This window comes from Solanum lycopersicum, chromosome 1 (assembly GCF_036512215.1).
Source record: "Solanum lycopersicum chromosome 1, SLM_r2.1".
NCBI classification, from domain to species: Eukaryota; Viridiplantae; Streptophyta; class Magnoliopsida; order Solanales; family Solanaceae; genus Solanum; species Solanum lycopersicum.
Window position 1 is genome coordinate 83,109,817 of NC_090800.1, and position 23,475 is coordinate 83,133,291.

The 23,475-nt window shown below is 35.5% G+C and overlaps 4 protein-coding genes and 1 non-coding gene across 6 annotated transcripts; 2 read left to right on the top strand and 3 right to left on the bottom strand.

Moving 5' to 3' along the window:
• Positions 1 to 2,515: 2,515 nt before the first annotated feature.
• Positions 2,516 to 4,992, top strand: LOC101257304 (aluminum-activated malate transporter 10). Its single transcript, XM_004229951.5, has 6 exons — positions 2,516 to 3,161; positions 3,239 to 3,379; positions 3,501 to 3,773; positions 3,868 to 3,986; positions 4,086 to 4,229; positions 4,341 to 4,992. Exons 1-6 carry the CDS (start codon positions 2,831 to 2,833, stop codon positions 4,827 to 4,829), a joined length of 1,497 nt encoding a protein of 498 aa, XP_004229999.1. The 5' UTR covers positions 2,516 to 2,830; the 3' UTR covers positions 4,830 to 4,992.
• Positions 4,993 to 5,890: 898 nt separating this feature from the next.
• On the bottom strand, positions 5,891 to 9,675 carry LOC101257602 (protein LEAD-SENSITIVE 1). The gene is made up of 3 exons (XM_004229952.5): positions 9,337 to 9,675; positions 9,090 to 9,248; positions 5,891 to 6,723 (listed from the first exon to the last, which is right to left on the bottom strand). The coding sequence occupies exons 2-3, from the start codon at positions 9,181 to 9,183 to the stop codon at positions 6,053 to 6,055; spliced, it is 765 nt and encodes a 254-aa protein (XP_004230000.1). The 5' UTR covers positions 9,184 to 9,248; positions 9,337 to 9,675; the 3' UTR covers positions 5,891 to 6,052.
• A 17-nt stretch (positions 9,676 to 9,692) lies between these two features.
• LOC101258193 (bifunctional fucokinase/fucose pyrophosphorylase) lies at positions 9,693 to 16,586 on the bottom strand. 2 transcript variants are annotated; one of them, XM_010328900.4, is made up of 7 exons: positions 16,257 to 16,586; positions 14,518 to 14,758; positions 13,949 to 14,313; positions 12,991 to 13,117; positions 11,413 to 12,423; positions 10,457 to 11,181; positions 9,693 to 10,298 (listed from the first exon to the last, which is right to left on the bottom strand). In XM_010328900.4, the coding sequence occupies exons 1-7, from the start codon at positions 16,584 to 16,586 to the stop codon at positions 9,900 to 9,902; spliced, it is 3,198 nt and encodes a 1,065-aa protein (XP_010327202.1). In that variant the 3' UTR covers positions 9,693 to 9,899. The 2 variants fall into 2 exon arrangements, with proteins under 2 accessions (XP_010327202.1, XP_019066436.1); XM_019210891.3 differs by having other exon boundaries at positions 14,518 to 14,753; positions 16,257 to 16,398.
• Positions 16,587 to 16,778: 192 nt separating this feature from the next.
• LOC101258491 (probable serine/threonine-protein kinase WNK6) lies at positions 16,779 to 21,930 on the top strand. Its single transcript, XM_004229955.5, has 7 exons — positions 16,779 to 18,007; positions 19,369 to 19,406; positions 19,515 to 19,742; positions 19,823 to 20,043; positions 20,124 to 20,281; positions 20,359 to 20,752; positions 20,848 to 21,930. Exons 1-7 carry the CDS (start codon positions 17,825 to 17,827, stop codon positions 21,705 to 21,707), a joined length of 2,082 nt encoding a protein of 693 aa, XP_004230003.1. The 5' UTR covers positions 16,779 to 17,824; the 3' UTR covers positions 21,708 to 21,930.
• Positions 16,796 to 16,869, bottom strand: TRNAV-AAC (transfer RNA valine (anticodon AAC)). Its single transcript has one exon. It is a non-coding gene; the product is annotated as a tRNA-Val (tRNA).
• Positions 21,931 to 23,475: the final 1,545 nt, after the last annotated feature.

The window sequence follows — 23,475 nt, forward strand, 5'->3', positions numbered from 1 at the left end:
ATAGGCATATTATAACCGTTTATATATGTTTTATTTATTATTTATATACATATATATATAACTGTGGTGAACACAAAATCAAATTTAAATATGAAGGTTACTTTAAGGGCCTTTTTATTTCAGTTAAAAGGCACTAGCTAATACTAGTAGTGCAAAATTAGGTCATGTTCTTTCCAACACAAGGGCCTAATTTAGGTAGTATTAACTAAGGAATATAATTTCACTTTACTACAAAGTCATTGGAGAACCATTTTTCATTCTTTTGTTTTGCCATTTTAAGTTCTATTTCTAAACTATTTTACTTTTCAAATTTGAGTAATATATCGCGCTAGCAAGTTTTTAATTTAATATGTTATAGCAGGTTAGTTATTATTTTTGTCATCTTAATGTTTATCATAGATATTTATAGAGTCCAGAGCCTAAAGAGCAAAAAAAAAATTGATAAAAATTTCAAAAGAATATATTAAAATTATTTCAAATCAAAACGGTAAAATAGCTACGTCAGTATGAAAATCACTCTTCCTATAACGTTTTTGCATATATTTTTTTAAAGGCAAATCGTTGTAGGAGCAGCGTCTTTGCATTAATTTCTCTTAAAATTTTTCTTAATTCGCTGCGTTGGTAGCGTTTTTCTTAAGAAATGTTCTTTTTTTACGTTTTTCAAAGGAAAATCGCTGCTGCAAGAGCAGCAGATTTGCATTTAATTCTTTTTTAAGTTGGTGATACTTATAAAAGTAATAATATAAATATATTGCATATAGAAAAAACTTAATTAGTAAAAAACATTAACTTACATAAATATAATATAATAAAAAATATTTACCATTTATAGCAATAATATTTTTTTTCACTTGATCAATTTTAATTCATTTATAATACAAGTTTAATACATATCGCAAAGAATAATTTATTATTCACATATAATACAAGTTTTAATGATGGATAATATATTTATCACACATTTTAATTCACTTATAATACAATGTGTCAAATTTCTACCTAAAAAACATAATATATTTCAAAAAACAACAATAATTCATATGTATTGTATACATAATTCACTTTTAATTCATATTGCATATTTAACATAACATTGCTATAAATGATAATAAATAAAAAAATATTGCTAAAATCAGTTATTATTTATTAAAATATACCAAAATTATGTAATTTTTCCTTAATTATTTACCTATCTAATGGCTTCGATGGAAAAAAATTCAAGTGCTTGAAAGCATTACTACACTCTCCCATACTGTAATATGACACAATTCAATTCAAATAATGATGATGAATATATAAGTCGATTTTTAAAAAAACGTAAAAAAAAAAAGTTAAATGCAAAAACGCTGTCCCTTCAGCAATTTGCCTTTAAAATTTTTCTTTTATGCAAAAAAGTAAGAGCGATTTTTAATTAACGGCGTCAAATTAAATCGCTAATGACGTAGCGATTTTATCGTTTTGGTTTGAAATTTTTTTGATATACCCTTTTGGAATTTTTGTCAACTTCTTTTGCCATTTAGGCTCCGAACTCGATAATTATACATATAATTACCTCACAAGTGATATGATCGAGTTAAAAACATCTTTTACATTATCGAGGAATTGATGAACTTAGACTAATTTAACTTCATTTTTTTCCCCAGAGTTATGCGCAAGTAGTGAAGATTTACTTTTTTGGTTAACGGCAAGTTGAGAGGATTTCGTTGTTATGTCATTCCAATCTCTGCAATTTGTCTAGACATATAGCACTAATCAGACATAGATAGAATGGAGCATAAACACAGAGATAATATTTAGTGTAGATCGGAAGATAAAATTTCTTTTCACTTTGCCTTGTTATTGGATATAATACATCACGATCAATTTAAAGTTTAGACTAAAATGTTAAAGGAAAATCAAATGCATCCTGATCTCTTTCTCTCTCCCTCACGCATATATTTCAGATTTATCGAAAACGGTCTTTCTCAAGGAAAAAATTGTGTATACACCACACCAACTCCCTAGACCCTAAGCATTACTTGTTGGATCACATTGAGTATATTGTTATTATTGTTGTCGTCTTGCATTATTATTTTAATACATTAAACATGTGGAATTTATTTTTAAGGAAAAGAGATGTACAGTACATTAAGGATAAGAAGGACAACAAGGAAACTAAATGGAATAGAAATTTTTTGGTTTCCATTTTGTTTGTGGTGGACCGATAATTGCACTAGAGCAAACTTAAGATAGAATTAGAAAGAAATTAAAGAGAAAAAAAAGTAATTTGATTGAATGCAAGATGAGGTTGAACTCATAAATTTTCCCACTTATACTTAAAATTCTGATAGATATGTAGAAAATTAAATATCAAAAAATTAATTATATACAAAAGGACAACATAATTAAGATATGAAGATAATCTTGGTCGATAAATAAACAAAAGCAAAAATAAAATTAGTGACGTTCTACATTCGGTTCCACTAAAAAAAAAAGTTTCGATATGTTAGTTTTTAGGCAGCCTGTTAGTGTTCTTATAACAAGCACTATGAATAAATATGAATATCAAATCAATGTCCACTATTTGTTTAAAAACAAAAAATGCCTGAGCTTACCTAACTAAAATATGAATTTTCCCGTACAATCCCTAAAAACGTACAAATTAAATGTTGGAGCGTGAGTATATATATATGTGTGTGTGTGTGATGTGTGCATTATTATGACATACTTGTCCAACAAACACATGGTAATTTGAAGTTTAGTCTTAAACCTCAGCAGTCTTTCTCAAACAACCTTTAACCAAATCAGTCTCAAACATTAGCAGACAAAAAAAGAAGAGAATTTGGACAAGATGGTTAAGGAAAATGAAGTGGCTGGAAGATTGGAATGGAGGGTTAACATGCCTAATGGTTCATCGCGAATTTTAGCGCCAGAGTCTAGGGAGACATGCAGTAGATTGCAAAGCTTAGTTATGGGGATTGTTTTAAACATCAAGGCATTTCTTGACAAGGCATGGAATTTAGCTGTAAATGAGCCAAAAAAGGTTGTTCATTGCCTTAAAGTAGGATTGGCTCTCTCCCTTGTGTCAGTGTTTTATTACATGAGGCCTCTTTATGATGGTGTTGGAGGGAATGCTATGTGGGCTGTTATGACTGTTGTAGTAGTTTTTGAGTATACTGTAGGTGAGTGTGATTCTTCTCTGTTATGTCCTTTCTTTTATTGATTCAACATGAGTACTGATTTGGAGTCAAAATGGCAGGTTCTACACTTTATAAGTGTGTAAATAGAGCTATTGGAACATGTCTAGCTGGATCTCTAGGAATTGGTGTTCATTGGGTTGCAAGTCAAGCAGGAGATAAATTTGAGCCTGTTATTCTCCAAGTTTCAGTTTTTCTCTTGGGTATGTAACAGTTTCCTATATATATAGATATGTATGTTTATGAAAACTTTGTACTTACTAGTCATGGATTGCTGTTTGATAAATGACTGTAGATGGACCTAATATGTTGTCTTCCTTGCAGCTGCTGCAGCAACCTTTTCTCGGTTTATACCTACAATAAAAGCGCGATTTGACTATGGTGCAATGATCTTTATCCTTACCTTCAGCTTAGTGTCAGTGTCAGGCTATCGCGTTGATAAGTTGGTTGAATTGGCTCATGAAAGGGTCTCCACTATTGCTATTGGCGCCTCCATCTGTATTTTCATTACCATGATTCTCTGTCCAGTATGGGCAGGTACTGAGTTGCATCATCTCATTAGTAACAACCTGGAAAAACTTGCTGATTCCTTGGCAGGTAATATACATTTGTCAAATGAATAATGACATCAAAAGTATATCCTCTCATCAATTATAGAAGAAACTAATAGTTCTTGACCTTCAATATTCAGGATATGCTGCTGAGAACTTCAGTGTAGATGGCAGTAAAAATGTACATGAGAAAGATTCCAGTAAGAAATTGCAAGGCTACAAATGTGTACTTAATTCTAAGGCTGCTGAAGAATCCATGGTTCGTAATCAACTCTCTGATAACGATTGATCTAGCCTGTAATATCTGTATCCTATTTAGCTAATAAAAGATAACTAAATGTCTTAATATATATGACAGGCCAATTTTGCCAGATGGGAGCCAGCACATGGAAAATTCAATTTCCGACATCCATGGAAACAGTACCTCAAGATTGGAGCTTCAATGAGAAGCTGTGCCTATTGCATTGAGACTCTCCATGGCAGTATTAACTCCAATACTGAGGTAAAAACACTAGGATTAAAACATCTCTAGCTATCTGAATGAGTCTTGCTGATAGTCTTTTCTGCGAAGATAGTATTTGAGCTTAAATCTTTCTTATTTTGCTTGTGCCAGACTCCTGAGTTCCTTAAGAAGCCTCTCAATGATGTCTGCATGAGATTAGGTACTACTTCCTCCAAAGTGCTAAAAGAGATGTCGAGTATGATAAAAACAATGAAAAAATCAACAAAGCTAGATATACTTGTTGATGAAATGAATTCTTCGGTAGAAGGCCTTCAAAATGCCCTCAAAATCTTCCCAAGTTACCAGCATATACCAACCCCAGACCCCGGAACTGAAGAGGCCCCTAATGGTACAGAAGAGCCTAGCTTGAAATCAACTGCTTTATCACTCATGGAAATTGTTCAAATGGCCACCCTAACATCACTGCTCGTAGAAATAGCATCAAGAATAGAAGGGATTGTAGAGGAGGTCAAAGAACTGGCAAGCCAAGCAGAATTTAGAGACGAAAGCAGCATGAAGTCCAAACAAACTCAAACAAAGATAAATGGAAATGATGGTAATGAGCATGAAGTAACAATGAAGACTCTTCAAAAAGTCTGAGTTAATCACCGTCATAGGATGAACCAGACATGGTGGGGTTTTGACAGGTTCTCCGCTTTTATGAGACATCTGTAACTGTAAACTGCATATTGTACAGAAAACAGATGACTTTCATTACTATAGTAGGAACATTTGAGGAAATATAGGATGAAGTTTCTATCTCCTTCTCTTTTGCTGCATCTCTCTATCTATCTTTCTCCATTTTTCTACTCTTGAAATAAGTGCAGAGGATAAAGAACCATGTTTTTACATATTATGTCGACACAAATGCATTTCCGCAAACTTCACTAGTTAGTAGAAATATAAATGATACAATGATAACAACTAAGCTATTTGAGTTTGTTCCTCCATATGAATCTGTCATGATATTACTATTTGAGTTTAGATAACCTAATTTTCTTTATGAGAACAAAAATAAATGTGGCACAAGTTCAGCCTCTTATTCTTCATGCGATTGAACAGAAATATTATCAAGATAATATGTAGATCTAAGGTAATTAAACTGCATGAAGCAGCATGCACCAAACCCAGCTCTAGTTATATCTAAGCTACTTTTAAGTTTTAATCATATCTCTGACTCATCGCCAGAAGGCATACAGTTAACGAGGCATGAATTTACTGGTTTTATTTTACCCTGTCAACTCAAGGTTGAAACAGAGAATTATGTGATTCAATCAACCTAAACATAGTGATCAATTCACATTCATGTCAAAGACTCAAAATTAAATAGTAATGATATTCATATATAATGTTATTTAAAGGTTCTCATAAATCAGTGGTGAAATATTTGTTGTTTATATCAGAAGGTCAACCTTTATACTGCGGGGAAGGCCATGGAATACTTCTTTTCTCTGGGTTTCTTCCCGGAATTTCCATGGCCCTGGCAGAGTTCTTGCCTACCAAATTCAAGGAAATGTTTTTCCCAACCATTAAAGGAAAAGGGGTGTCGACAAGGAAGGGAGCTGCGGTAGGGAAGGAGAGCGTTATTCAGCTGATAATCTGCAGCAAGTCCATATTCTACATGATTAGAATGACTAGTTCAGAAAATGTATGGACAAATCTTTGCACACAGGATAACAAACCAATACCAAGAACTTATTTTCAATGTACATCGGATATGGTAGCACATATGGACAGCCAAATGGCAGTTCCTGGACCAGAATTCTTATCACAAATCAATACAACATCAATAGCATTTCCTACAAAATACACTGAGAATGATGTCATCTGTCAAGTAAGTGAATAGAATCATCATGTTCCACAATAGCTCCTTCATTGCTGCGACCCCAGCCAAGGTTTACAGCTAAGTCTTCGACTGCAACTTTTATGACATCACTTCGAACACCAATATCAGTAGCATATCTGCTCATGCAGTACATTCCTGCAGTAACAGTGGCCATGCCAACGGGACTAGGAATTAGAAACTTCAGGGGGGAAGAAAGAAGCGCAGCTAAAGGAGCACCAACAACAGAAGAAGCTTGTCCACTTCTTCCAACTCCCAATCTATCTAGTGTCAGAAGACCTGTTTTGCAATACAACGCAAAGTCCTCACAGTTGTTTTGGAACACATCATAGTTGCCAAATCCATTCTGGAGAAGATGCATTGCTCGATGGATAACCATCTCTGGAGGGTCTGACACAGCAGTAGTGCAAGTTCCACCTCGCACTTTGGATAAGAAAACAGAGGGGCTTACTCCATATTCAAAACTGTAGAGTGAACCATTGCGGAGAAAGCAATTCAGACAAGAAAGTACAACACCGCTGTTAGGAAGCCTAAATCCACAGTCTGGAAAGATTGGACAGGATGAAGAAATGCCTGATATTTCATTAGCAGCATCAGAAGAGCCCTCAACCCGTGTAAAATGAACCACTTTGCTTCCGCCAACGAAAATACCTACCACACCAAATTGCTTAGAAGCTAAGACCTGTGAATATGATGATTGTCTCTCTACTAATTTTTGGGAAGAAAAATGCAACTACCGTTCATCATCTTCATCAAAAAAATGCAACTACCATTTATCACTAGTCCAAACAGTATAATAAGTTGGATCAATATGAAATATGAACCAGCGGTGACTCAATAGTCAATAATGACTTGTATGCCTTAGTAACTGCAGCTGATTCACAGGAATTATTTCTCTTTTTAAAAAAGGCCACTCTCAGATCTACCAACATCAAAGCATACATGACAGAATTTTCAAAATAGTTTGATGAGCGCAGAGTACTTCCATGCACATGATATTACAGGGTCTCTTTGTGAGTGCCTGGGTAAAAGTAACTTTTCCAGTTATTATTGTCATAAGGTATAGATAGCATGAAGAAAACAACACCAGAGAACCATGAAGCAAAATCATGAGAAAAGGAGCCTGCAGAGACCAGATTTATGTCCACAAAGAGTTAACCATTTAACATATGAATCGACGCTCAAGAAGTCTACAAGTGTATAAGAGTTGATTCAACTCCACATATGATATCATGATTGTAACAAGATTTTTGGATGAACCAATATTTGTACAACTCAAATTTAAGAACTAATGCATCAACACTGAGACCACCGAAAAAATAAGGACATATCTTTAGCCCAGCTCTTAACCTTGCATGCAAATCTGCATACAGTAATTACATCACGCAGCAAATACACTGAAAATTTGTAAATATGTGAAGATTTGGAAGGTTAGTTTAAAGGCATAAATGATCAAGTTGATCAGACTAATATTATTCTATGCCATCTCATGGAGACTACCAATCCTCTTCCAAGATTTGTCAAAAATTCACTTCCTAAAACTAAGAAAAGCATCCAAGTGGAACAGGACATGATTAAATTTAGTGGCTGCAGCTTCTTTTCCTAATAAAATGGGGCGGGGGCTGTTGTAGCTGGCTGATAAAACACATGCAGTAACCATAGTCTAGAAATCTGTTTTTGATACAAGTTTTAACTAAGTTACCCTGTAGGAGATTCGGAGGTAATTTTTTCCACAACATGAACAACTTATACGCCTTAATTTAACTAGGCAGGAGAACACAATTATAAGATTCAGACTTAAAAACCAAACAAACTTAATGGATTGAATCTGAATCATTAAGATTCATACCTCCATTAAGTGCAAATAAATGAGGCCTAACACTAATGAATCAGATGACAACACAAACTAGAGAGTGACTAATCATTTGAGAAGCCAATACAGGGAGCACAAGTTGGTCCATTTACACCTAAAAATGCTAAAACAATGCATTGTGGGTAACCCACCTTCATTGAATGCCTGAAGCAGTTTGTGGAGCTATCAGTTCAGCACTAAAAACAATGTTGCCATTGCTTTCATGGATTTGTATTATAAAATACACAAAGACATCCATCTAATTTAAGAAAACTCAGAATGATGAAATTCGGTAGTTAGAGAGCTGGCTGATGGTGTAAGTGACTTCTCAATGCCTATTATAATTTGATCAATGTCATCCCACTATGTCCAACTGAAACAGAGAAGTTAAGAGTATTTCAATTTATCAAATAAAATGACCTCTTAGAAGTTTATGTGTTGCTCAAATTAGTCTTCGGCTTTTCCTGCTTTTAAGCATAGCTAAAGTCCAATATAAAGCAAATATACATCATTGAATATACATTCCATTTGCAGAATAAACTATTTATTGCTCAAACACAAACAAAAAAGTTCCTTAATGCATGTGTAATTTCTACCCATTTTAGGGTCACAAAAGAGGACTCTAATTAACAAATGGAAGTAAATAAAAACTATTAATCCCTCTTAGTCAATTTGTTCATCTTTCTTTACTTTTTAGTCCGTTTAAAAAAGAGTCTCTTTCCTTTTTGTATAAGATTACAAGATTAAAGGCATTTTGATACATCATTATATCTTTAGTTGAAGACCCCAAGATTCAAAAGTAACTTCTTTAATTCCCTTGTTTAGTCTTACTTTCTTAAACTCTATGCCAAGTCAAAACCAAACAAACAAATTAAAAACTGAGGGAGTACTTCATTGTGAAAAGACAAATCTTGTGTTCAGAACCAAATCAAAGACTAAAAGACTCAAACTTTACACAGCAGCGATTTGCCCAATGCAAGTAAGTAAATAGAACTAGTACTAGTAATTTAGAAGAACGCCACATTTCAGCTTTCTAATATGCATCAAAGATCATCACTTCTGGCCAAAAAGAGATGAAATAAAAAAGGAAAACACACCCAGACATAGAAAATTATCACAAATTTCTTGTAAATGAGTGATTGGGAAGGAGGCATTGTAAATTTACCATGGTGGGAGTAAGCAAAAACAGCTCTGTAAGTATAGATATGGTCTCCTGGTTTGATCTCACTTCTGTCCACTCTGTTTGTCAACAAACCCATCTTCTCTCCCTCTTCCCCAGAATGCAAATGTACTTGGAATAAATTTGCAATCTTTAACAACCCACCTACAAAAAAGAAAAAATTATTAATCAAAGAAACATAGTGCATTTCATAATGAAGACAAAATGACGTGGTAGAAGGTTATTGGCTCACCGAAGCATCTACTCGACAAACGTTACCGATGAAAATTATTACCGATTTGCTTTTTCTGTCTCTATTCATCTCCTTTTGACTGCCAGGGTCAGCAATTGAAATCGCTATTTCCAGTAGTAGTAGGGCATTTTTTTTACCCTTTTACGTTTTACTTGTTATTTTTTTTTTTTGGATAAAAGGGATCTAGAATTGTCAAAAGTCAAGTAGGTTCAAGTGAAACTGCATATGCAGATGCAATTCTTTGCCACTTTGACAAGGCAAGAATAATTTTCAAAAATTATACTTGTAGACAGTAGACACATAAAATACTGCCAAACTCGGAAAGGAAGGAGTCTATACACAAAACACCGTTCAGCTTTTGCGTTCCTTGTAAGAATTTGATTCCTAGCTCGTAACATCACTTTTTTGAGTGAGTTCATTAAAACTACAAATATATCAGGAAATTACGTGGTACATTTGTGTCGATACCCAAGCTCTCTCATAATTGTAAAAAACTCTACTATAGAGTGTACAATTTCAAATATACAGAATGTACTAATAATTAACTGATAGATTAACTTCAGCTAGTTCTCCAAGAAGATTTTCCAGCCATAGATTTTCACGTCAAAATCAGAAGTATTCACGAGTGAATGTCTCAGTTCCTCAGCGGACTCAGCACTTTTTGCCAATAACAAGGCGAAACCCCCACCACCAGCACCTACAAGCTTGTATCCACAGCAATAGTAATCACAGAAAGCGAAAAGCTTATCAACAAACTCATTGCTGCAGAAAGGATCCAGCTCCTGATGTAATCTCCATGCCTCCAGCATTATGTCCCCAAGGGCATCAATGTCGCAACTCATGAAAGCTTCTCTAGCAATCTTTGCAAGTTCAGTGAGGCGCTTGATACTTGAAACTAGCAGGTTGTCTCGTTGAAGGTAACGAGTAACCACCTTATGCAGCACCTGGTGTGCAAGTCGAACCTGCATATACATTGTCAACAGCTGAAGTTGATAAACTCTAGAACAGAACTAGTAGTTGGATTGTAATGGGTGTAAATTTGAAGATGAATCAACCACTAAAAAAAACATGAGCACCATGATGAATGCACAAATGAATTTAGTTAGAGTTCGCAACTTACTTGACCAGTGAAAACTACAAGAAGCCGTTGCTGCAACTCCTTTATTAACTGAGGAGAAGCCAAGAGGGGAATGACTTGAAGCCGCAATGGTATTCCAGGAAAACTTGCAGTAAATTTGATGCCAGCATATAGACCTCCAATTTGATCTTGCCAACCACCACCAGTGCCCATGAGCTGTTCTAGGACTAAAACAAGTCTAGTGACATTTTCGTTACTTTCGTCTCCATCAGTAATACGTAAAAGCCCTTTAACAACGGCTGCTGCTAAGATGCTAGAAGTTCCCAAGCCACTGCCCCTAGGAACATTGGCCCAAGTCCTGATTTGCAGGGCCACTGATTGAAGGATCTTTTCATGGATAACACTGGTTACAAGCAATGCAGATTTGACAAGACGAAATGGATCACTGATTTCAAATGGAAGGGCAATAGATGATAGATCTTCAATTGATAACTGGTTTCCTACATCATCACTAATAAATATCCCAGTCCCTTTCTCTATCTCTATCACTGTGCCAATAGGAAGAGAATCTTCCAATGTTATTGCCATGTTCAGAACACAGCCAGCACGCTCTAGACTCCAAGGAGGTGTATCACTCCAACCCCCAACAAAATCCACTCGAACTGGTAGTTCAATCTTCACCGTCCTATGGTGGAAAGACTCACCGCAACAACCACTAGTATTATCAGGATTTGATGCGAACCAACTGGAAGACCCTGCTAAGTTTTCTGATAAAGAAATGACATTTCATTAACAGACTCTATTTACACCACATGTGAAGCATTGCAAATTGAAGGAAAGAAAAGAAAGAAAACAATAGGAGGAAGATAAAAGAAACACCAGACTGTCCAGTCAAAAGAGTACCCAGATGTGAGAGAAATTAGATAATAGGTGTTAGAAAAACAGTTCTTGGATTTAGTTGGTCAGTGTTCGTAACAACTTTTAATACGTCATTTTACCTTTGAACCCGTATCTCACAGCAGACGCAGTTTCATCAGCAATGGAAGCCCATACCTTTTGCTCAGTTTCAAGTGCCATCTCTTCATCGCCGCACGCTCGTAGAAGATCAGCATGAACTTGATATGCTCTGCTCTTAGGAAGGATTGCTGAATTTTGTGCTTGAAGATTTGGGCAATGGAATAGAAATCCTTTGCAAACTTCAATTCCGGTTGATTCCTTTTGAAGAATCTCTTGGCACAACTGACTTAAGTTGCGGCCAAGTAAGCCGAAGTTAAGGCAAGCATTGACAATCCCTGAAGCTAAATCAGCCTGATGATTACTAGAACCTAAACACATGTGTGAAAAGTTGATGGATTTATGCAACTCCTCCAAACTAATCCGCTGGGACCGCTTCCATGAAGAACGTAGTGTTTCATTTATTTGGTTGTCCAAGCCCATTAACCATGACGCCAAGGTGAGCATTTCAAAGTATGGAAGAATAGGGAATATTTTGGCATTCCACAAGCATTTTTCCAGAGTATTCTCTGAGATCCACAGATCTGTATCTTGAATGCCTAGATCATCTAAAACCTTCCTCAAGGGTTTTCCACAAAAGGTACCATTTGAGAGTGGAATCTTTGGGTTATCATGGATGCCACAGTACACAATAACTCTTTCCGTGCGTTCCACTAAAGGAACCTCCCAAAAGCAATGACGATCTGGAAGCATGAATCTGAATGGTAACCTTTCTGTCGTATCACTGGTAGCTGGCACATTAACACCAACAACAATAGACTGGGAACCAATCTGTATACCACCAGAAATGAAGGAATCATAAATGAGAGAGTCTTCTCCTATAGAGACTCCTGGCTCTATTTTACTGGAAAGGATAATAGCTGAGGCAGCAATATCAGAAACATTAGTTGCTGGAATAGAACAGAGGTGCCTTCGACCAACAAGTCCAGCACCAGTTTCACTCATGTGGTCTAGAACTTCACTAGATGTTCCAAAATGTAAGAATAATAGATCACCTGCATCAAACTCAAGAAAAGAAGATGAGTTTAATTCTAAAAATCAGTTTACACGTATCATAAGCATAGTAAATGCACAGTTAAGGTTTCCGTAGAGTGCAACAGTAGATATTTTGTATGAATAATACTGTTTTGGTCCATAACTCTTTAACCAAGTTTGATTCTTCAAATCCTAGAGTCCTAAAGTTATAGTATTTAAGATCCACTTACCTAGTTGAGTGACTTCTGTATTAATTAATGTAAATTATGTCACCTATAAATCGAGTCCAAGATGGGTTAGCAATCCCATTATGTTTCAGGATTTTAAGACTAGGACATTCCCATTCAAATAAAGTCACTATATGATTAAGTGATTTCATGGAGACAATCTCTTAATCAATTCACGACTCTTTTATTTTCGGAATGCATTCAAAAGAGTGCTTATTTTCCAAAAAAAATAATAATGGGTAGACGGCCATTTTGGTTAATGCTTCTTTACACACATGAGAAAAAGGAAGCAGACTCTGAAATATGCAATGACATAGGAAATTACTAACATCATCACACAGTCAACAACATTCAACCTACAAGCACAATAGCTGAACATCTCTTGTTCTCCCAAACTGTTGACAAGTTCATCACCCAAAGGGCGGGATCGCAACCATTCGTGCTTTGCTGGTACCCAAGCGGCTACAAGGTCTTCATACAAACTCATCTGCCCAATAACAGAAGTCAAAAAAGTAACTCACCTACATAGATCAAGAACCACTTGAATGTAAATAACAAAACTAAACTATGACTTTAGATTACTGGAAGAGTAACTTCTTTTCTCTGTGCCAATACAAACAAGTAGAAGTACAGACACAATAGCAAGAAAGAGAAGAATTTTCTGCAACAAATGGAGCTAAGGTATGTCAAACTTATGATTAAATGAGAAATAACAAACTCTAACCCACTAGGTTACTGAAATGGCTGCATATCAAATAGCATCCAGATTAGGGAAACGGTGCATATAAATAAAGATATATGACGAAGAGAAAGTCATCAGCGAATTAAGAGTACATCAGAAATGGAGGAAACAAAAAAATTATCATGCTATATTAAATATTTGTGTTTTTTTTTTTTGAGAAAGATGCTATATTAAATATTTGTTGTTTTACAGGCCAAATTATTGCATCTTCAGAAACTAGCTACCAAGAAAATATCCACCTTATATACAAATTATCCTGGGAAAAGATATTAAAAGACTCAAATGGCTCTGCACTCAGTTACTTGAAGTGCTTTTGCCAAAACTACAGAACATTTAACAGAAAGGAGAACGAAAATTTTAATAATTCACTCTTTGACCATAATAAAAGAATGCTTTTGGTGAAATAATACACTTCTGCACATCAAATGAAGTATCAATTATCTAGTATGATAAACTTCTCGCAATAAACGCAGAATATTTCTTCTAAGAGAAGAGTACACATTTCCAAGTATTAGATACTGGTACATGGAAATACCAAAAAGAGTTGAGTAAAGCCACTAATAAATGATCACTTGCCTCTTTTTTCTTTTCCAGAAGTTCTGAGATCATTGATTGGCTCGAACAGGCAAGTTTTACTAGATTAAGCCATGCCTGACCTCTAACTGCTATTATCCCAGTATCAAGCAATGTTCTACCATCATCCAGAATAGCTTGGTGCCTAACAAGCTCGTCCAAGCAAGGTTTCTGAAGCAGATTCTCCACCAAGTTGATGGAATTAGTATCATTTGAAATCCCAGATTTTGCTGCAACTATAACACCATGATTGGAAGCAATGTCCAGCGTAATAGGGACAGTCACAATGCAGGATGCATCGTTCGGCATAACCATAGTTGAGGCATCAAAACAAGGAAGAACATCCCCAGTCATTGTAAGCATCCCACCTGCAAAAACTCTTTGACTCTGCTCAAAATGATGTTTCAAATAGAAAACAGAGATTATAGCCCAGTACATTAGCAAAAAGTTGACACATAAGTAGATAGACTATGTTTTTTAACAGAATAAAAGTATAAGCAAATTAATCAACTATCTTATTGAAAATAAGTATCACTGATTATGTATGCTGATTATTTGATAGGGTTAAGTACCTTCATTCTGAAAAGCTTGTCTTGCACAAGATGCAATAGCAAGGATGTGATCGAAGAGCAGGGGAACTGGTCCATCTTGGTCATCAGCTGCCAAATAAGGAAGTGGCAGAAACACTTTTCCCATAGGATTTGCCCATGGTACCCTTTTAGAATCACCTCCAGCATGAAGTAATAAGATGTGTTTTTTGGCAATCAAGTCGATAAATGATGGAGAAGGTTCTTTCCTCCGAGAATTTCTGCACTGTATCAAAGAGAAGCAAGTGATTTTCTTAAAAAGTTACACCTGCTCCTTGCTGATGCATGATAAATTGATATACCAAAAAAGATAGCAAGAAACACTTGAATGGTTGGTCTTTAACAGTATGAAATTAGGGACTGTTCAATGGAGTTGGTAGCCTAAAGTCAAATCTTAATTAGAGTTCTCAAGTATATTCAATAAAATTAGTTTCAGTCTGTTCAACACGTGCATCCCGTGAACCACATGTGTATCTCATGTCAATTAGTAAAACTATTTTAAATTTTACATACATATTATTGTTAATAATGTGTGTGAGAATCCTAAAATATAGGGGCTTAAAGCACTTCCAATAGTGACTTGTTTTATTGAGTCGGCCCTGCCTCTACCATCTGTCGGCCAAAGGCCATGGATGGAGAACTTTTCCTTAACAGTAGTTATGCACCTAAAGTAGGAGGCCAGTGAAGGACGTACTGTATAACCTGATAATTCAGCTAAGTGGACAAAAAAGAGTCCACAAACAAAAAGACGATGATCCATGCTTCCTAGCAATTATATTGTGTGTGTAAGGATGATGTGCATGTCGTAATATTATCTACTCATGTCTAGTACTAGCTATTTATAAAGGATTTCAGAAAATGTTGCAGATGAGAAATGATTCTGCAAAAACCTTTCAAAAATATGAAGGGCTAAGAAGCTGGAACGGAGATGGCAATGCAGTGAAGGAGGAGAGATGGAAGATGGACCCTGCATGTATTTGGTGAACCATATCGAATGCGATGAATCAGAGATGTTTTGAAAGCAAAAAGAGTAACATACATAAGATCAAGATAGACTGCTTCCTCTATTTATAGATAGCACATCAGATGTTTCTAATGCAATTATTGTGTGATGGGGACTACATTTTGTTGTAGTATACCTGTGGATATATAGAACTAAAGTTCACCATTCTAAGAAGAAAAAAAAATCAATTTGCATTAGTTTTAGTTTGTTGAGTTATACCTTTTTACTACTTCCATTTCAAAATAAAATGTGTCAATTAATATTCTTGGTGAAATTTGGGGCCCCCAACCCCCAACTAAGGCATATGGCTTACTGGCCCTATATAAAATTAGAACTTGGCTTAGTGATATTTAAAAGCAAGAATTCGCTTGGGAGTCCAAAGTTTCAACCAATGACATCAAGAACAGTGTTCACCCTGTTTTCATTTAACTAATGGAGATACCTGAAAATCCTCTCAAGTAAATATAAAATTTACCTATTCTAAAAATTTATGCGTTTGTCTTGTCTAGACTCATGACTTGCATCAAGATTAATATCAATCATAGCTTTTGCGACCCATACTCAACAGGTGTTTTTGTCCAACACCTTTCACTAATACCCAGATTCTCATGTCAAATAGAGAAAAAATTTGAAGTTCATATATATACACCGTGCCTTTAAAATCCTGAATCACTCTGTAAAATTTTCAAATTTCCCATAAGCATTACATCAGAATTCGTACCTGAGATTCGAGAAAAAGCTGTTGGTAATGTTTAGCAAGTTCCAAAATGGCACAAAGAGTAGCAGCACCAGAACCGATTCGCTGGCCATGGGGATCGGGAACAGCGAGTGTTACAGTGGAATCGGCGATGCGACCCATGCGTTTGGCTCGCTTGAGCTGCCATTCATAGAGCTGAGCTTGTTCAGGGCTCGCCGCCGTGAGCACTATTGCATCCCACGTCGGAACCCTGGCTGGGTGCCGTACCGATAATCTCAAATGATACCACGATTTCCGTAATATTGCAGTCAAGTCTGCTTTGACTCGGCTTCTATGGTTGTACTTCCTTTCCATTTCTGCTATTGTCGGAATATGATCGGAGAAAAACGCAGATCAGTAACAGAGTATGCAGATACTACTTTGAAGCAACTTCGGATATTGTTAGGCCAAAAGTAGAATCAAATATCAGTTGATTGAGTACAAAATAGGAAACAGTAGATCGGAATAAAAATTGAAGATAACAGAGGACAAAAGAAAAATATATGACACACCGTTAAAAAAAGTGGCGTCGCCCGGACTCGAACCGGAGACCTTCAGTGTGTTAGACTGACGTGATAACCAACTACACCACGACACCTGATCGTTGAATTTTTCATATACATTAAACATAGTGAACCGAGCAGGTAACCGCCCATAACAATTGCTGCTATGATCTATCTTGTATGCTAAATTTATAAATCCTTAATGAACTCTACTCCAAGTATGAATATCCTTTTATCGCATAGATAATTAGTTAAGCTTCAGCCTCTTTTGTTATATCATAATAATTTATGTTTATATTGGTGATTTTGATAATGTGTGTAGTGATATAATAAAAATGCTCTCTTAAATAATTAATTTTTGATCTCATAAGAATAGTATGCGTTCTTTTTCATTTCTTAAATCTTCTATCCGTCCAAAAACCTTGCTATAAAATGGGACGACAAGAGTAAAACATAGTATATAAGATTTATTTGAGTGATGAGCAAACATCAACGGAACAAGTGTTCGTTGGAGCATTATTTTCTCTAAAATTCTTCATACCCCAAAATTATTACCTGTTCTCTCTCTCTTTCCTGCTGCTAAAAAAGTTTAATCGAATTTTGCTCTACGTCTATCATCACTTCTTATCTAAAATAGTTTATACTCTTTTTTTTCATTTTTTTTCCGCTATCATCTTTTAGCCCTTCTTTTATCTTAATATTCTATAATTTTTATTTGGAAGGGTTAATTAATTAATTGCATGAGGAATATATATAATACATATATATATTTATATGAAGAAGAAGGTGATGGTATAATTAATGTGAAATTTGGGAATTGGGATGAGAAGAATTACATTGTCATTGTAAAGGAATCTCTATGCCCTAATTAGGCCTCGAATTTGAATGCCGATCAGTGTACACGAGATCGGCATTCTATTTATCCGAGGCATTTAATGACATGCAAAGTTGATATATTTGTTTAGGCAGCATTTGAATACCCTGTTTTGGGTTGTCTTTGTTTTCTCTTTTCCTTATTCTTCCTTTGTTATTGTTTGCTCCATTGCCGGAATGAGTTTCGGGGTTGGATCAGGATCTTCTTATCATTCCGGAAATGGAGTTGGAGTTGGAGTTGGAAGCCCTCTGCAGCGTTCTTCCAGTAACAAAGGAGGATTTTTAGGTTCATCGGCTAATGAGCGACCGGCTCACCAAGTTGATTATGTAGAGAAAGACCCCAAGGGTCGATATGTTCGGGTAATCCACTCTACTTTTTGCTACTACTTCTTCATTGAGATTTTCAATACTATTACTCTATTAGAATGAAAATGCATATTCATTTCTTATTTAGTTGGTTTGGATATTTGGTCCTCTAATTTCCATAATTGTTAAACCATAAAGCATAATTAGCAATCTCAAGTATTCCTGATTTGCTGTTTTATGATCACAAAAAGGAATGTCTGAGCATGCCCTTACTCTTAGTTCAATCCCTCCCGTGCCTGTGAATTAAAGAAAGGAGGAGTTCAGTCAAAAAGAAAGAAAGAGATAGATAGATAGATATTAATTAGTCAAATGTCCAACTGATCACCCTGAGTAGTTTACCGCACAAATTGAGTTGTCGTGACAATACCTTTCAACAACATGTTCATCTGCACCTGAAAAGGACCAACCTCTTTGTTTGAAGCTTTGCCAGGAAGCTTCTACTTTCGGTGAGCAAGAGCTTATTTCATTGTTGCTTCTTCAACAACAGATTTCATCTAGGTGAAAGATACAAAAACACTATCTTCATGTTGCTTCTTGATTAACACAGAAAACTTCTTTTGAACTTAAATCCCTTTTTTCATAGCATTCGTAACACTCCAACAGCTGTGACATCTTTTTTTCTGTGGATGAAGAATAAAGGCCTAGAAAGAGGCCAGCTTCAGCTCAAATCGATTTGAAGATATATTTAATCAAATAGAAAAATCTTGGCAGCCAGATAACAAACTACCCAAACTGCCTGCTCAAGACCATGCTACTCAAACAAAAATATATTGGACTTTCCAAATTGCAAACTCCTTAGTCATCCTGCTTCCTAAATTTGGTTTTGGGAGGTGGGGTTTGTGCGAAAAGAAGAGACTAATCGAGAGAGGATACTTCTAAAAAGGGTACAGAAGAAAAGGATCTGAAAATACTGGTTTATGTTGATTCCTGCTGATATGGGGATTTGAGTAGTAAGTCCAATTCAACTGCATTAGAGTGCTGAGTTTATGCTAATCCAAAGTATCTTTTTCTTTTTGCTGAATCACCAAATGGGATGATACTGTGAAATTTCAAGTTCCAAATTCAATATATAATTTTCTTAATAATAGAACATTAATCAAGGCACAAGTGAAACTCTCTGTCGTATTGAGATAGCTGTGAAAAGGAAAAGAAGGAAGGAGTATGAGATTCTCATGTTTGCTTGAGGCTGAATTCTAGTTCTTTAGCAACTTAAATAGCCTTTTCGCTTCCAAACAGAAGATTTAAGAAGTCTGAATATTAACACAAAATTGGAACATTATGCTGTTTAGCATGAAACTCAAGAGTATTATTTCACTGACAATCATTTATATCACCTGCTTGTGTTTCCTCTACAGTACAGTGAAGTGTTGGGCAAGGGAGCATTCAAAACTGTGTATGTTCCAAAACCTTATTGCTGATTTTTATTGTTCCTTTCTATAGTACTAATTGTGTATTCAGAGCATAAAGCATTTTGTCTTTTTTATTAAAAATTGTGTTTCAGCTACAAGGCGTTTGACTTACTTGATGGTATTGAAGTTGCATGGAGCCGAGTGAAAGTTGAGGATGTTTTGCAGTCGCCTGACGATTTGGGAAAGTTGTATGCGGAGATTCATATTCTTAAACAATTGAAGCATGACAATATAATGAAGTTCTGTGATTCATGGGTTGATGACAAGAAGAGAACAGTTAACATGATCACTGAACTCTTCACATCTGGGAACCTGAGGCAGTGAGTTTCTCATAGTATCTCATTTTCTTTACTTACAAATTGTGTTCTCCTACAATAACTATGTGAGTTGTAATTTTCAGATACCGTAAGAAGTATAGAAGTGTTGATATGAAGGCAATAAAGACTTGGGCAAGGCAGATACTTCAAGGGTTAGACTATCTCCATAGTCAGAACCCTCCTATCATCCACAGGGATTTGAAATGTGACAACATATTTGTCAATGGAAATCATGGAGAAATTAAGATTGGGGACCTTGGATTGGCTACCATTATGGAGCAGCCTACTGTTAAGAGTGTTATTGGTATGGGTATTTCTTGTATTAATATGCTTTGGAATAATGTCCCCTCTTCTTAAACGCTGACTACATCTATTGCTCTGAAGGGACCCCGGAATTTATGGCCCCGGAGCTTTACGAAGAAGAATACAATGAACTAGTAGACATATATTCCTTTGGAATGTGTATGTTGGAATTAGTAACCTTTGAATATCCTTACAATGAATGCAAAAATCCTGCTCAAATATTTAAGAAAGTTAGCTCGGTAAGTTTGATGAAGTTGCTTCTTTACTCTGTTTAGTCATTACATGTTTCTGTAAAACTAAGAATCTTCATTCTCAGGGTGTTAAACCTGCTTCCCTCGGCAAAGTTACTGACCCCCAAATCAAAGGTTTCATCGAGAAATGCCTGGTTCCTGCTTCTCAGAGGTTGCCTGCCAAGGACCTTCTCAAAGATCCCTTTCTTCAATTTGAGAATTCAAACGGGCCAATCCATAGTCTGTTGCAATCACCTTACCAAAGTCCAAGATCATTAAGTTCATTGAAATCTGCACCTCATTCGATGGATGTAGATTCCGATTGTAACCAATCAGTATGTACAGACTCCCATTGTGGAAGTCCTTGTGCTCCGACATTGGAGTTCCAGAGGTTTCATCAGAATAATGAATTTAAATTGACGGGTAAGAAGAATGATGAGAACTCAGTTTCATTGACCTTGCGGATTAAAAGCCCTTTGGGTATGTAGATGCATTCCAATTGTTTATTGTTTTTATTTGCTTGGCCTTTTGGAATCAGATGGCTCTTGTTTATCTAAAGGCTTAAAAATTTGCAGGCAGAGTAAGGAATATACACTTCAATTTCTATCTCTATACGGACACTGCACTCTTAGTTGCGGCTGAGATGGTTGATCAATTGAAACTAGATGATCATGATGTAGATTTCATTGCCGACTTCATTGACTATCTAATAATGAAAATTGTGCCTAGTTGGAAGCCTTCAGATTATCATTCTAGTGGAGGGAGAAGTCAAAGAGAAGAGGCTCTACAGAACTACCTAACCTTGTCTCCCTTACCTACCACATCCAATGCTCGACAAGATCATATTCCAGTTCTCGATATGAATAACCAAATTAGCAGCACTTCTCATCAAGTTGATGAAGATAAACTGTATGCTAATTCAAATGGAACTTCTTGTCGTGTTACTTTTGCTTCCCCTTCACATTTGGCAAGTGTGATGGATGGAGAGTCTGTTACTTCTGAAGTTATGGGAAAGATTTCATCTCTAAAAAATTCATTTGGATTTGGCGATTACTTCACATGTGCAGAAGTAATCTCTAAAGGTTCTAGTGGAAACTTATCGGAGGTGGATTTCATGGGCTTGTTTCACGATGAATGCAAGTCACAGGGAAATGGTGGCGATTATTTAGAATGCACGTTAACAAATGGATTTGGAAAGAATCTGGAGGTGACCCTGACAGATACAAATAGAGCTTCTAAATGCATGAGTTTATCAAGCAACTGTTCATTTTTATCGTTAGTATCGAAAGATGAGGAGAGTGAGTTAAAATTGGAGCTTGACTCAATTGAATCAGTATATCGACAATGCTATCAAGAACTCTCAAGAATGAAGCTGGAGGCATTAGAAGCTTGCAGGAAGAGATGGATCACAAAGAAAAAGTTGGCTTGTAATTAATTGAAGGAGAATAGCTGACAACAATTCATTCTTCTTTCTTTTTTTTTTTAATCTTTTCTTAATTTCTGATCACATATTTGAATCCGTGATGGATTTTGGTATATCATTTTTTCAGACTTATCTTCCTTCATACCCCTTTATTTGTGTGGGTGAAGATTATATGTACTTTGTATAAAGTGTGTATATAGTCGTTTAGTTTTGCTGGTTTTTAGCCTTTTTAAAACTATTCTTCTTTGGCCATGGCTAGGCAAATGTTTTTGAATAATTGACTTGTAATATATGTTCATCATCCACTTCTTTTTCCATACAAAACTACTTATTAAATTGAATGTAAGTATCCACAATAATTGTGTAATATTTTATGCTAAATAACGAAGATGGTATGATTGTGTTATATTTTAAACCATATGAGAGGTATTTATTACAAGTTGTAACTTCAAGGGAAGTTTGTGAAATTGTTTCAAAATATAAATAAATATGCAAAAAAGAATTATTAAAATTTCGAGGTAAGATTTAATTTTACAGTAGATAATTACGATTAACTCGATTAGTTAGAATCGAGATTCAAGCATATCCTTTTAGGTATTCAAATCCATTTATTCTTCTCACTCTTAAATGCAATTGTATATATATAAGGTTGATTATTTTTCCCTTATAACTAAATCATAGAAGTTTTGTCAGATGGATAAATCAGTTGGATTACGAGGGTATTGCTGCTTCAATTGCCGGAATATTGTAGCAGATCATAATGATATCATTAACAAGGAATTTTTAGTTAAGTACATTCTTCTTTTATTTGCAATATATGTTGGTTTGCTTTCAAAATACTACCTTGATATGCAGATCTCATTTAGTTGTTTGATTTTGTTTTTATGATATATAGGGCATACATGAAAAGGGTAGAGGACGAGCATTTCTATTTTCTCATGCCATCAATGTTGTTGAGGAGCCTCCATATTACATCATAATGATAACTGGTCCTCATGTGGTGTCTGATATTTTATGTGCTGAATGTGGCAAGAATTTGGGCTGGAAATACCAGAGAAGTTTTCGTGAAGTGAATAAGTACAAGGAAGGCAAAATTGTCTTGGTCAAGTACAACATCATCAAGGTTTAGGTTATTCATCCTCATTTCAATGATATGAATCTAAATTGGTTACTTTTAGATAATGCTTAGTCCATTATCATGTTTAAAATTTTGAACTTTGACATTCATTCATTATTAAGTTATATATGCACTAGATTTTGGGTCAATTTGAGATGCTCCATATGGTTTTATTTTAAAGTCTATGAGGGGGGTTATAACCCCAATTAGACTTGGATATAGAGAAATGGAAATCATTAACAATGACCCTTTGTATGAACAAAATTGACAAGGGAAGTTAAATAGTACCAGTAATTGACAATTGAACAAAAACTTGACTCCCTCAACTTGGGCGTGAAAAATATCCTCTTTGCCTTGACTAGTGAGGAAAAATCCAACAAGTTTTTCTGTACAGACTGTAAGCTTCAATTCCAACAAATATTGTGGGAGCAAAAATGACTTTAAAATGAAAAGATAGCTATAGGAAGCTTCAAAGGAGGACAAGTACAAAAACAAACTAAGGAAAAATCATTGTAACAAGTTTGACATCACTTAAAAAGGGATATTTTTAGTTCAACTTTCTAAGTACCCTGAGCTGGTAAATATCAGACTTAGCCCAGCGATAATGCAAGAAGCTGAGTTATGGCTTGAAAAAGCACTCCAACAACAGTTCTTGGCACACCT

Excerpts from the sequence above, each read along its gene's own strand:
- LOC101257304 (XM_004229951.5), top strand. The coding sequence starts at position 2,831 with ATGGTTAAGGAAAATGAAGTGGCTGGAAGATTGGAATGGAGGGTTAAC. Across the intron at positions 3,162-3,238 it reads AGTTTTTGAGTATACTGTAG|GTTCTACACTTTATAAGTGT; the intron begins GTGAGTGTGATT and ends TCAAAATGGCAG. Across the intron at positions 3,380-3,500 it reads AGTTTCAGTTTTTCTCTTGG|CTGCTGCAGCAACCTTTTCT; the intron begins GTATGTAACAGT and ends TCTTCCTTGCAG.
- LOC101257602 (XM_004229952.5), bottom strand. The coding sequence starts at position 9,183 with ATGGGTTTGTTGACAAACAGAGTGGACAGAAGTGAGATCAAACCAGGA. Across the intron at positions 6,724-9,089 it reads TTTTGCTTACTCCCACCATG|GTATTTTCGTTGGCGGAAGC; the intron begins GTAAATTTACAA and ends TTGGTGTGGTAG.
- LOC101258193 (XM_010328900.4), bottom strand. The coding sequence starts at position 16,586 with ATGGAAAGGAAGTACAACCATAGAAGCCGAGTCAAAGCAGACTTGACT. Across the intron at positions 14,759-16,256 it reads AGCTTTTTCTCGAATCTCAG|TGCAGAAATTCTCGGAGGAA; the intron begins GTACGAATTCTG and ends TCTTTGATACAG. Across the intron at positions 10,299-10,456 it reads TTGTAGTTTTCACTGGTCAA|GTTCGACTTGCACACCAGGT; the intron begins GTAAGTTGCGAA and ends ATGTATATGCAG.
- LOC101258491 (XM_004229955.5), top strand. The coding sequence starts at position 17,825 with ATGAGTTTCGGGGTTGGATCAGGATCTTCTTATCATTCCGGAAATGGA. Across the intron at positions 20,044-20,123 it reads TACTGTTAAGAGTGTTATTG|GGACCCCGGAATTTATGGCC; the intron begins GTATGGGTATTT and ends ATTGCTCTGAAG. Across the intron at positions 20,753-20,847 it reads GCGGATTAAAAGCCCTTTGG|GCAGAGTAAGGAATATACAC; the intron begins GTATGTAGATGC and ends AAAAATTTGCAG.